Here is a 12,921-nt window from a genome sequence, read left to right as displayed (position 1 = left end):
AAAATGCAGTCTGTAAAAATTAAATTAAATTTCATTTAATTAAAAAACAAAACAAAACAAAGAGGAGACAATGCCTTTTTTACCCCAGGATATTGCCTTATCTGGAAGTGGTCTAGAAACTTCCATACCATTGAAGTATCACCATCTTACTGTTAGCTGAGAAAGAAGCCAAAGCCAAGAATGGTCAAGCAAAGAAATGGAGTAGGCCTAGATCCTTGATGACTCACTCTCGTTTATGTAGAATAATAAACTATCCAGCTTTAGCCAGCTTGAGGAGGTAGTTTTCTGTTACTTTCAACTGAAAACATATGATCTGATGTACAGTCTTATCCCATAATATTCAGTCACATAAGCCAATTATTTCACTAAGCTTTTCTGTGTGGGATTTTCTGTTGCTTTCAACTACAAGATTCCTGATAGAATAATGATTCCTTGCATCTTTATATTTTCTTCACAGTTTAAAAGTTCTTTCTATTTATCTCATGTTATCCTTTAAAAAAATTGTAAAGTGCATGGTGAATTGTATTTCTTTTAATGGACTGAGGTACTGTGGTATCTATAGTACCTCATATTCTACCTCATATTCATATTTCTATAACCTCTAACAAAAATTTCAGTCAGTCCCCCCCTTACTTAATAAAATAAATGAATCCCTTAGGAATAAAAAAAAAAAAAAAAAAAAACTTAGGATCTTAATCTCAAAAATCTCTTATATACAGCCAATTTTGTATTAGAAGATATTTGATTACATCATTACAAAATGTACTGAACTATCCAAAAGCACATTTGAATGACTAAATTTTAAAGCCAAAAGAAATTAATGTGTTCAGTGGCTAAAAAACAAACCAATTTCTATCATCTCAAAAGTCGTGTTTAAAAATGATTTAAAGAATTCAAAGAGGTAGTTAGCCTTTGTTTTCACAGGTAACAAAGGCATGACTTACCTCTAGGTGACCAGCTATCACAGCAATGTGGAGGGCAGTCAAACCACCATACCCAGCCTGCTGTATATCAGCTCCACTGTGAATCAGGGATGTGATCAATTCTGCACTGTCCTGCAAGGAAACACATCTTTAGTGTTACTTTTCTACTAATAGCAGATACGAAAGCTGTGCAACAGGATGTATTGATTTCCTGACTGTCAGCCAGTTTAGGTGCTCAGAGAAAAACCTAAGTGTGATTTGTGGCATAAGAGAACATTAGATAGCAGAGAGTGGCTCTCATGTGGTTGAAGTGTAGGAACGAACGACAGAGCTGTTTAGGTCCGATCAATTCTCTAACACTTGACCATGAGGGACATTTATCTATGTTAGATTCTTACAACTAAACTCAATCTTACATGTAGATCACTCTAATAAATATGCTTTCTCCAGCAACTAAAATGAGGTCCAAAAGAGAGGCTAAGAATTTACAGGAATTGTGTGAAGATTTATTTTGTTTTTCTTTTAGAGACAAAGATGAAATATTCCTTCTAAGAAGAGAATATAAACCAAGTATTGAGCAAATTGCAGTTCACTGGACTGTTTCAAAGTATTTCAGTAATTGCTTCTTCTGTAATACATAGTATCATGGGAACTATACATAATTAATCAGTAGTGTCTTTCTTACCTTGACTCATTTTAGCAAGTCAGAACACTCAAAAGGGTGATGTGGTAGGTCATGTATGCACAAAAGTCCAGAATTGGAAGGGAATGCAAAGATCTCTGTGTTTAACCCTCTCCATTAAAGTAAGAATTCAAGTCACAACTTGAATGTGTTCAGTGGCTAACACCATTCAAGTTGTGGTTCATCAACATACCAAGTGAAGAAAATAAAATCTTCATGGAATAGACCATTGTATTTTTTAATTACACACCTGTTATTTCAAACTGTAACTAGAAAATTCTCTCATTAAAAAACCTGTTGCATATGCATGAAAGTCTAGAAGTTTAAAATATTTTTAATAACTTTGGTAAAGCACTTCAAATAGAAAAAATAATGTAATAGTTTCCAACTCTTCTCCTCTACCTATCTGTCCTACCAAAAAAGTTAAATAAAGCTTGCATCTCCAACCTACTGTTGCACTGGATCCTTTTGCTCAACCTACAAGTAGCCTATTACTATTTTCTATGGATGGAACCCAAGGTCCCACATATGCTAGGCAAGCACTGTACTACTGAGTTACATCCCTCCAAGGATAAGCATTAATAGTGCAAAAATCCTATGATGGAAATAGGTTCAGAGTGTTTGAAGACTAGAAACAAGATTAGTGTTTAGTAGATGGTTTAAAACAACAAGGGAAAAGTAACATTGAAAATAAATTCAAAGATGTCTGAATTTGTAAGGCCTTACAAGCCATCAGGGCGGAGGGAGTTAGATTTTCTCCAAGTATAATAAGTATAGTAGGGTAATAATATGATATAGAGATGGAGAAGAATCAGGAAGAACTAAAATGTTTTCACATGTTAAATTTGAGATTCACATAGTGTAGGGTAAGCTTGTTCATTCTAGAATCAGCCTGTCCTGTTAGAATCCCAGTTCTGATAATGACTATGTGAACTGGGGCAAATTCTATAGCCCCTCTTCACTAATTTCCTTGGCTGTATAAAAGGTGCCAGTAATTATATCCACTTTACAACTGTTTTCATGATACTTATAAAGCACTTAAAAGGTACCTGGCACAATACTCAATAGAAATCATTACTATTGGAGATAGAAGTCTAGGGCTTATCACACCCCTCGATGGAAATTTGCAAATGAGATAATGATTTCAGTCCATCATCTAGCTTCTGCTCCTATTTTCCTTTACCTCCTTTTCATAGCTGTACTCCCTCTGTTTCGTTATTTAGCCATTGAAACATTTGAAAGGCTAAAAACAGGGAAAGCTCTATACCAGTACTGAAATGAGGTAATGTCTACTAGTTTAATGGTGGATAGGCTGCCAAGGATGAAAAATTCGTACTCCTGAGAAAAAAATCCACAGGAGTCAACTCCAACTTCACCAATAACTTTTCATTTTGAATAGTGGTGGCTAAAGACATGATCACTGAGATGAATGAGAAAAATGTTACTTTTAAAAATTTTCTCCTCTAGATGGGCAGGAATTTAAGGTCAAGAAAGTAGGGAAGGTAATTTTAAGTATAAAAATCATTTTTAATACAGGGAATTATGATATATTTGAGCAAAATTAAGTGTTAAAAAACATCATATTAAAAGTGACAGATGGTAGAAATTGTCATAATATATAAAAGTGATAAGTGATCTGTCACATGCCAAGAGAACCTTGGCATGTACCTGTATTGCAGCTACTTGGGAGCCGGAGGCAGGAGGATCATGAATTTCAATGCCCAGGCAACAAAGTGAGATCTTTTCCAAAAAAGAAAAAAATAATAAAACAGTGATTTATATATTTAATACATAAAGAACTCATAAATCAGTAAAAGATGAATATTTTTATCAAACATTTATTAATGAGTATTTATGACAAGGACTGTATAGGATAAATTAAAATTTTAAAAATCATACAACATATGAAATATTTATCTATCAAATTCTAGTAAATGCACATTCATCCTTTTCTCAAGTGCCTTTATGTTTTCTCCTTATTTAGTCAACATTTGTGGAATTCAAGAAAAAGTATAATATGATTCTTTCAGAATAGGAAAATGGTTTTAGTTAAAAGTAATAATCATCCTTTCATACTTTGGTTGAATTTCTGAAGTTTGACTTCTGTTTGATATAACTCTGTATCACTGAATACTATCAATATAGAATTTTTACCTTAACACATTATGTTAAAAAGAATAGTAACAAAATAATCGCTACTACTTATAAACTATTTCCATGGGCCAAATTCCAAGTAATTTGGTTTATCTAATCATCTCATATAATTTTGCTCTACAACTTGTTTATACACAAAAAAAAATGATTATTATTACCCCTATTTTATATTTGATGACATTCAGAACCAAAAATTTTAAAATACTTGTTGAACCTTAAATAGTTAAGTGTTGGAGCTAGATACAAACCTAGACCTAATGAACTAAAAAGCCCATGCTTCTCTTCTGACTTTCCACAGTAATTCAGCAGATCTTGATTCCAGTCTCAAGGAAAAACTTAGGATGATGTACTCTATTCTAGATAAATGACAATCCCTGAAATATTTCTCTCCTACTCTGTAGCAATACTTTGACCTAATGGAAAATTTAAAAGTTGAAAATGTAGTTATAGTATACTAGAAAAAGTTTTCATATAAAATACAAATATTAGGCAAATTTTGTATTATGAGACTGATATTTAGTTCTTGTGCATTATAATATACAAGTGTCTAATGTCAGTTTTTGTAAAACTATTCCTTATAGTTTTCTGGGGAACTGACAGGTTTTTATGCACTCTAGCTAAACTTTCTTATTATTCTTCAATAAGACACATAAAAGTATTCTAAAGAGTGGAATACATTAACCTTCTCTAACACAATCATGTATACAATATTTATCATTTTTAAACAAAAGAAAATTCATGTATGGAAGAGTAAGGCTTATATGAAAAAGTCCCACTATATCCTTGTAGAAATAGGATTTGGGATAGAATAGACCCCAAAAGTTGATGTAATGTTTTGTAGTGGTGGCAACTACCACTTTGTATTACCCATAAAACTTGAAAACAGTGATTAACACACTGCCTGTTGTGGCTCTGTGATTGTTACTGTGGATAAAACCACAGTAAGTAGACACTGTATCAGAATTCAGATTCTCTACTGCCATATTGCATAAGTTAAAAAATAAAAGTAAAAAGAAACCCAACAGTTTTATTAATTCTTTTTCAGAACAAAAAAATGAACTAGATTTTTTTATGTCTAAAAATTCATTTTCCTCTGATTGTGGACACAATATATTTTCTGTACGTTTCAAAACATGACAAACACCATTTATATTCTTCCCATTAAAATGTGAGTTTTATGTCCCTTGAATAAGACTTGGTTGTCACCAATAGAGTACAGCAGAGTGAACTGTTTTTTCCAAGGTTAGGTCATAGAAAGCTAAAGAGTTTCCTTTTCCTAAGCCGAACCTTGCTTTTGGAGCCCTGAGCCACCATCTAAGAAGTCTGACTGAGCTGAGACAGTCCTGCTGTAAGGAAGCCCAGGCTCTATGGGTAGAGTTCCTATCATACAATCAGCTGACTTGGCTAAGCCCAGCCTTAAAATCACCCTACCCCAGGTAGCAGCCCGTGAAGCCTCCAGAGGATTCGAATCCTCTCACCAATGGAATAATGCTCAGTTCTTCACATCTTTTTAGCTGAGGCTGTCAACATATGGAGGAGAAGTAAGCCATACCTCTGCATCCTTTGTGGATTTTTAAACTGAGACACTATGAAAAAATTAAAATGGTTATTGTTTCAGAAGACTGTGTTTGGGGTTGTTTGTAGTCTAAACAGAACACCTCATCACAAAAAATGCAAAAAATAAAGAAAAGGAATAAATAACAGTTTAATAACCAGTAATACTACCATTTAATCACTGTTACCACATATGTGTGTGCTTTATTCTTCTATTCTTGCTCCTATATATGTACCTTCATGTTAGTAGATAGAGCACAGACTAATAGCAAGGCAAATATGTGTTTACATACTGATGAGCACATCCTACAACTGGGACAAGTTTCTTGACCTCTTGATCTCTGGAGTTTCTGTCTATATTATGAAGATAATAATATCAATCTCATAGGGTCACTGTCAAGATTAAATAAAGTAATGCTGCAATTTATTTAGCAGTGTCCAACACATAATTTTTATTATTATGTGCACTGTGGATATCATACTACATATAGAGATAAGTAATCCCCTTTTTCATTTGATATAAAATGATCAGCATGTCCCCATGTGTGACAGATGTAGAGACATGCTACTCAGGTCTCCTTTCAAGAAGAGTGTGGTAGGAGGGTGGTTGACTGACAGCCTTCTCAGCTATCTCTTTTCAAGGGTAACTCTAGCATTAGAGCTATGGTCACTCTGTTAGAGAAGCTCCCAAGGACTAAGCAAGGCAAAAAGGGCTTACCTATTTTCACCCAGTGTAGCATTCTTCTAGTAGACAACCTGTTGCTCTGTAGTTCTCCATTGGGAGGACAGAGACTTTATAAGGTCTACATTGTGATCTGACAGCTCCTTCTGACTGATTGTACTTTTTTCCTTTTCCTTTTTCAGTGTCACTTCCAAATAATGCTCTTGCACTTTTAAATCATTCTCAGAGGCAGCTATTTAGTGAATCCAGTTGGCATTAAATATCATAAAATGTGCTTCTCTAATATAAGTTTGAACTCAGCCTGAAGTGGAATTTGAACTTAGATCTACTGACCTTGATTACTATGTTTTTCTTAGTATATCATATTATATCACTCCCGCCCCAATTCCCAATTATTTATTTTTCATTTTCAACGCCTGATGGTGTAGCACTCTTCAGTATTAAAAAAAATAGAAATTTCTAAGGAATACAATACTGCCTTACCTATCTTATAGGGTAATAATAGGTATACGTGTAAGTGTTTAACAACTCAAGAATCTCACAGGATCGTTACAGAAATATTCTGATTGAGTATATCACCCCCATCAAGAAAGATCAACTTTAGAAGAATATTCACCTTATGTCATAGTCACTCTGCCCAAGAGGTATTTAATCATGAAATACCTCAAATGTTTCATCTGTAAGATTTCAGAATCGATCTAAATTAGATTCTGAAATATCTTATACATGTCTTATGTTTCTCTGAAGTGTCATATCCAAGGCAGAGCTTTACTTGGTTTGGAAAGAAGACTGAGATTCTGGATGTAAAACTAGAGGTATATAAATAAATATTCTAATATTATATTATTCCAAGTAGTTTTTTTCTTTGTCAAGGGAATGTATCCAACATAGCAATTGTTAAACTCAGTCTGTTTTCGTAGGGAAAATAGTAATAACTAACATACAAACAAAAAAATCTACAAAAACAAAATGTAGTTTCATATACTTTGAAGAATATTTTGGTTTCCTTTAGAATAAGGGATAAGGCAGAACTTCAGTATGAATTTCATTTAGTTACAGATATTAAAATATAATGGATTCAAGCTGCATTGTCTATCACAGATACCCCTATGTAAGAATTCGTTAGTCATTATAATAAACACTGCTCACAAATGTTCACATCTAAACACTTCTTGTTTAGATGAATTTATTTTCACAAAAACATCATTTTTTAAGTTTCAATGTGATAAAAATAAGTTGATTTTTCTTGAAATTTTTGGAACAACAGGAAAAAATAAAGGGAAAACATCTTAGATTGAGTGCTTTTATTCTTTCCAGAGTAGTGACTCCAAATTTGCTTTTGATTTAATTTTTTCTCCTTATTCCTATGGAAACTCCTTCTACTTTCCAGTATTTCATTATCTCCTGGTTCCTGTGGGTGGTTCAATTGGTCTATGGATATACTGAGCTTTTTTCATTTAATACCAAGTTTCAATATGCACCATAGACCCTAACATATTATTCATATTCCTTAAACAGATGCTCAACATTGGTGCATTATAAAGAAGTTATGCATTTCTTCTAGAAGTTAATTGTAAGAATGTGTATTAAAAAGTACTGAAGTACTGGAAAACTGATGGCAAGATTTATTTTGAATAATAAACAAAAAATTCAATAAATTATCTAGAAAATGCATGCTAAGCACCTTACAATGACTTCTATAGGGCAGATGCACCTTGACTTAGGATAGATTAAATCCTGAGAGGTTGAAAATATCATGAATCCTAATGATTAAATTGCAATTTTATGTATATATGAATATGCAGCAATGAAACACACCATATTGTATAAATAATATGCATCAATAAAAACTGCCATCAGTCAAAAATTCATTTAGTGCACCTAACCTACTGAATATCTTAGCTTAGATTAACTTCCTTGAATGTGCTCAGAAAATGTGTTTTTACCTACCGTTGGCTAAAAACAGTCTATCACAATGCCTTGTATAACAATGTGCTTAATTTCTAATTTAATTTATTGAATACTATCTTAAAGTTATAAAGCAGAATGATCATTTGTGTACACTTTTCCAACATCATATAGTCAAAACATTGTAAAATTATATATTGAACTATCATTGTTGGTGCCATCTATGCATTAAAAGACATGGCAAACTCTTAATTAAATACTGTTAAGAAACCTACAAAAAATTTTAATGGTGATTTAACCAGGAGAAGTTAATCGGGATTTCTGGGTCATGGAGAGAATTCAAATATATGCTGTTTGAAAAAGCTTGTTGAATATTATGATTCCTTTAAGTAGTTTTCACTTTATTTTAAAATGAAAAAAAAAATTGTGAATTTTTATGTGTATTCAAAGGGGTAAGAGTTTAACAAGATTGAACAGGCCATTGTAGCAACTTTCCTATGATCTGTCCCTTCTCAAGACATTGCTGTCTTTTGCTTTCTAGGAAAACAATCAATATTCACTACTTCTATTTTCCTAAACCCATTTATTTTCAACTCACTATTGTACTTTATACCCCCACAATCTCTACAATATCTCATAAAGAGTCTAATTTTCTAATTTCCCTTCTTATGGCCAGAATGAGACAATATTTTGTTCAATGTCAACTTGATTTTACCTATCTTGAAATACTTTTCTTCTTCCTACTTAACACAGAATTAAAACTTCATTCATTCTTTTATGCAATACATTTATTAATGTACTTAATATATACCAGAATCCTTCAAAGTGCTTAGGGAATAAGATGATTAGAAATTTAAATCCGGCGCTGATTCAGTGGTGCTCATTATTACCAGCAGAGATTACAAACAGAATGAAAGGGGAATAGATGTACATGGTTTATCCTGTATAGTATTTATAAATAGAAATTTGAATTAATAACTTACATTTAAATATCAGGAAACTCACATCATTTCTCTGAAATTTTGCACAATGCTAGTCTACATTTCTATGTGGAGGGCGAGACCCGGGCCCAGGGTTGCACCACATGCATCCAAAGATGGCGACTGGCAGAGAGCCAAAGGGCGTGCTGAATGCGCCTTGAGAAAAACAGGAAGCGTTTACCATTGGCTGTATGATAATTAGTTCAGCCGCCTAGCTCGTGGACAGATATATCTTACATGTATTCTTGAGCTCCTGATCGCTTGACCTTTAATAGGATTGGATGGACATATCTGGTTACAATTGCTTATGCATGAGACTGCTTATACATTGAGGGTGTTATCCGAATAAAGCAAAAGCTGCTTCGTGAACTTCTGAAGAGTAGGTGTCATTTGTCCGGTGCTGGGCTTGCCGTGGCAAGCGGCATTTCTACATGTAAATAATTAGCTGGAGCTAAATAGTGATTGAACCCTTCAGTAAGGGTTGAACATAAGTTCTCCAGCTTGCTAAGGGGTTCACTACTTCTTAGACCTTAGAAACATTGAGTCTGAGTATTTTTCTCTATCATTGAATCCATTTTATCTAACACCTCCATTCATTAATTTATGTAATCTGCATCATTTCTAAGGACATACAAGATTGTGACTCTTTAGAGAAACCTACAAAGATGTAACCATGAATTAAAATACAGCATCATAAACTCTATGAATAACGTAAATGCTGGATGCTAAAAGAGTACATTGGAGTAACACCTGACCCAGACTTGGGTGGTGTCAAGAAAATGGTGCTGTCTAATGTATAAATTGAAAGATAAATTAACAACACAACATCATATTAACTTTTTCTTGAGAACATGTTAATTTAGAAAGAAATTATGAAATATTTGCTCAGAAAATATGGACATTAAAAATCTGAATGCTTGTTCTAATTTATGTTCCCTAAATTCTTAAAGTAAGAACTTCACATTAAACAGTATTTAAAAATCACCATTAACTAAAGATTTTAGTTGGGATATAAAAAAATAGAGTCTTTTTTTGGCTTTAAGGTTTTTTTTTTTCCCTCTTCAAGTAATTTCTTATTACTCTTTTGACAAATTTCCACTGGGGAAAAATGCAATCTTTAATCAAGAAACTTTATTTGTACAAATAAAAAGGCAATTTGGATTTTAAAAGATCAACTTAAGTTAGTGAATCTTTTAATCTCTCCTCTAAGTCTGTGACTCTCAACTGGGGTGATTTTGCCTCCAAGGGACAAAGTCTGTAGATATTTTGGTTGTCACAACTGGGAATGAGAGTAGTGACTAATGTCATCTATAGGGAAGAGACAGAATAACCTGTGCATTACAGAAAAGAATTACCCAATCTAAAAAGTCCATAGTTCCACAGCTGAAGAACCTTGGTACAAATAGAGCACTGAGAAGCTGTGAAATATTGCTCTTTGTCCTGGATTTTAGAATAGCTGAGAAAGATACATCAACTTTGTAAGCTGGTACATGTGTTAAGGAGGCAAAATTGAATTGGGATAAAGAATACAATGGTTACTAGGCTATGAATTGAAACTAATGGAAAATACAGAGTTTTGTGATAGGCATGATTATGTAGAAAAAGAATCTGGGTCCAGTGAATCAGGTAGACATAGATTTGAATTAGATTTTCCCCCGTCCATCCTCTTCCTCTTGTAAAACGTAAAAAATGACTTCTGAATGATTGAAATGAGTAAGAGACTAAATGACCATCATCACTCAATATCTGCTTTTATCACATGAAGTACTAAAGAAAAAGTTGATGTATCAAAGTGATACTTTTCATTTACTAAAGAAATTTCATTAAATGATTTAGCTGTGTATCGAGTAAGAGGTATGTATGAGGTTAAATTAGATAATCTAGTAGGCTTATTTGTTTCATTAACAGTCACATTTAAGACCTTCTAAACTATATTAAAAGTCTCACTTTTTTTTCTTAAGGTCTTGAGTTTCATTTTAGGAGTACACAGTATCTAAAGTATAATAAATAAATATTTAGAATTCTTGTAGAGAAGAGCTGAGAGTAACCTCTCATTTTTCTTAAATTTTAGTACAAGGAAATGTGTTGTATCTTAGGTGGGTCAAATTTAGTGAATTTATATATTTAAATATCTAATTTTTACTGAACCAACTTTTACAAAACTGGAAAATAAATTTAAAGGATTCCTGTGAAGAAAACACATATTTTATAGATTACTAATTTTAAAAGAAGTAAAGAAAAATATCATAGCTGGCATTTTTTTTTTTCTATTCTGAGCTTTTGGAAATCAAATTTATCTTAAATAAATGTGTCAAAAAGGATAGTTGAAATACGGATTTATTTTCAAAAGATAAATTTTGCCTTGAGATATTTATTAACTGAAAATTTTTGTTCAATTACATAATTTAGGAAGAAACATGCATTTGGGGTGCTAATGTTATAGTAACATGATAAAACATGTTTGGAGTCAATTATCTAAGAATAGATTTAACTTTTTTGATGTTACTAAGATTACTTATTCTCATCTCTTTAGAATATAATAAGCCAGAAGTCATGGCCCATTTCTTTTTGTTTTTCTTTGTTAAACAACTGACATATTGGTCTCTAATAAATGTTTGTTGAAATTAATGCTCAACATAAAAGGTAATTTTTATTTGGTACTTACTGGGTGCTAGATATTTTGCTAAGTAGTGTATGTTTTGTTCTTTTTAAAATAAACAACGTACAAAGTCCCTGTTTCATTTCCTGCCACTTCCCACACATAAGACCAAACTTCTAAACTCACCCAACAAAATAGTTCTATTTGCTCCATTTCAGAGATGAGAAAATTGAGGAGCAGAGGGAAAAATCAATTTGCATAGATGAACACACTGTTAAAATGTCTCAGAACTGGGATGTGAACACATGTAGTTTAGCTTCTACGTTGACAGCCTTCTTAAGTTACATAATATCAATAAAGTGATGCTTTAAAACCTTTCTGGATATTTACTAATTTCCCAAAAGTATTCATCAAGGATCTTTTATAAGTCCTATATACTGAATAATCAAAGAAAAATACTTGGTTCCAATGCCCGAAGTTCACAGACCACCTTGTGAAATAATGCAAACAAATACTCATAAGTGCTGTAATAAAAGATAATGTAAACTTATAATTGAAATCCAAAATTAAGTGCAATAAAAATCTGTCTGGGAGTTCAAAAAGGCTTAAGAAGGCTCAATTTATCTTGGTTTCAAATAAGTAATAATTTTATGTCGAGCAAAAAATGTCTTTTAGCATAACAAATTACCTGAACAAAAATAGAGTGTGAACGTGTTTAGCCTAAAGAATGACATAATCTAAACTAGTGTTCTTCAAACTTTAGCTTATAAACACATAAATTGGGATTTTAAAAAAGACTGCATTCTTGTTGTGAGGTTTAATTTTGTGTCAATTTGCCTGAGGTAAGGGATACTCAGATCACTGGTAAAACAATTCTGACTGTGTCTTCGAGGGTGTTTCTGGAAGAGATTAGCATTTGCATTGGTATGGGTAGGCCTTATCAATCCTATTGAGGGCCAGTACAGAACAAAAAAGGTGGAGGAAGGATGATACTCTTGGTTCTCAGGCTTTTGGACTCAGATTGAGAACTACTCCTTCAGCTTCCCTTGTTCTCAAGTCTTCAGACTAACTCTGAATCATACCACCAGAGTTCCTGTTTTTCTAGCTTCTACAAGGAAGATCATGGTATTTCTTTGTCCTTAATCATGAATGATTATATGAGCCTTACCACATAATAAATCTGTCTCTTGATGGATGGACAGATGAATGGATGAATGGATAGATAGGTGAATTATTGGCTTAAGCAAATTATTCTACTGGTTAAGCGTTTTTGGAAAAGCCTTAATATCACACTGGTTGAATAAGTTTGGGAGAGGGAGTGAGGGTCTATAGTTCTAAAATCTGTCCGTTGAGGTGTATTCCACTGATATTCTGACACCATTTTGAGTTGTAAGACTTGAACAGTGATCTTCAAAACATATGCTTAGACTGCTTACATC

The 12,921-nt window shown here is 32.9% G+C and overlaps 1 protein-coding gene across 8 annotated transcripts in view; it reads right to left on the bottom strand.

The window, feature by feature from the left end:
* TNNI3K (TNNI3 interacting kinase) overlaps positions 1–12,921 on the bottom strand; it is a 285,366-nt gene that overhangs the window by 253,809 nt on the left and 18,636 nt on the right. For all 8 annotated transcript variants that reach the window (XM_079128911.1, XM_079128916.1, XM_079128915.1 and 5 more), the window contains exon 5: positions 945–1,055. In XM_079128911.1, the coding sequence (XP_078985037.1) occupies positions 945–1,055 (111 nt within the window). The remainder of the gene's footprint in view (positions 1–944; positions 1,056–12,921) is intronic.

This window comes from Sciurus vulgaris (assembly GCF_902686455.1).
Source record: "Sciurus vulgaris genome assembly, chromosome: 1".
Lineage (NCBI taxonomy): Eukaryota > Metazoa > Chordata > Mammalia > Rodentia > Sciuridae > Sciurus > Sciurus vulgaris.
The sequence above is the reverse complement of the archived record's forward strand: the minus strand, read 5'-3'. Positions and strand labels throughout refer to the sequence as shown.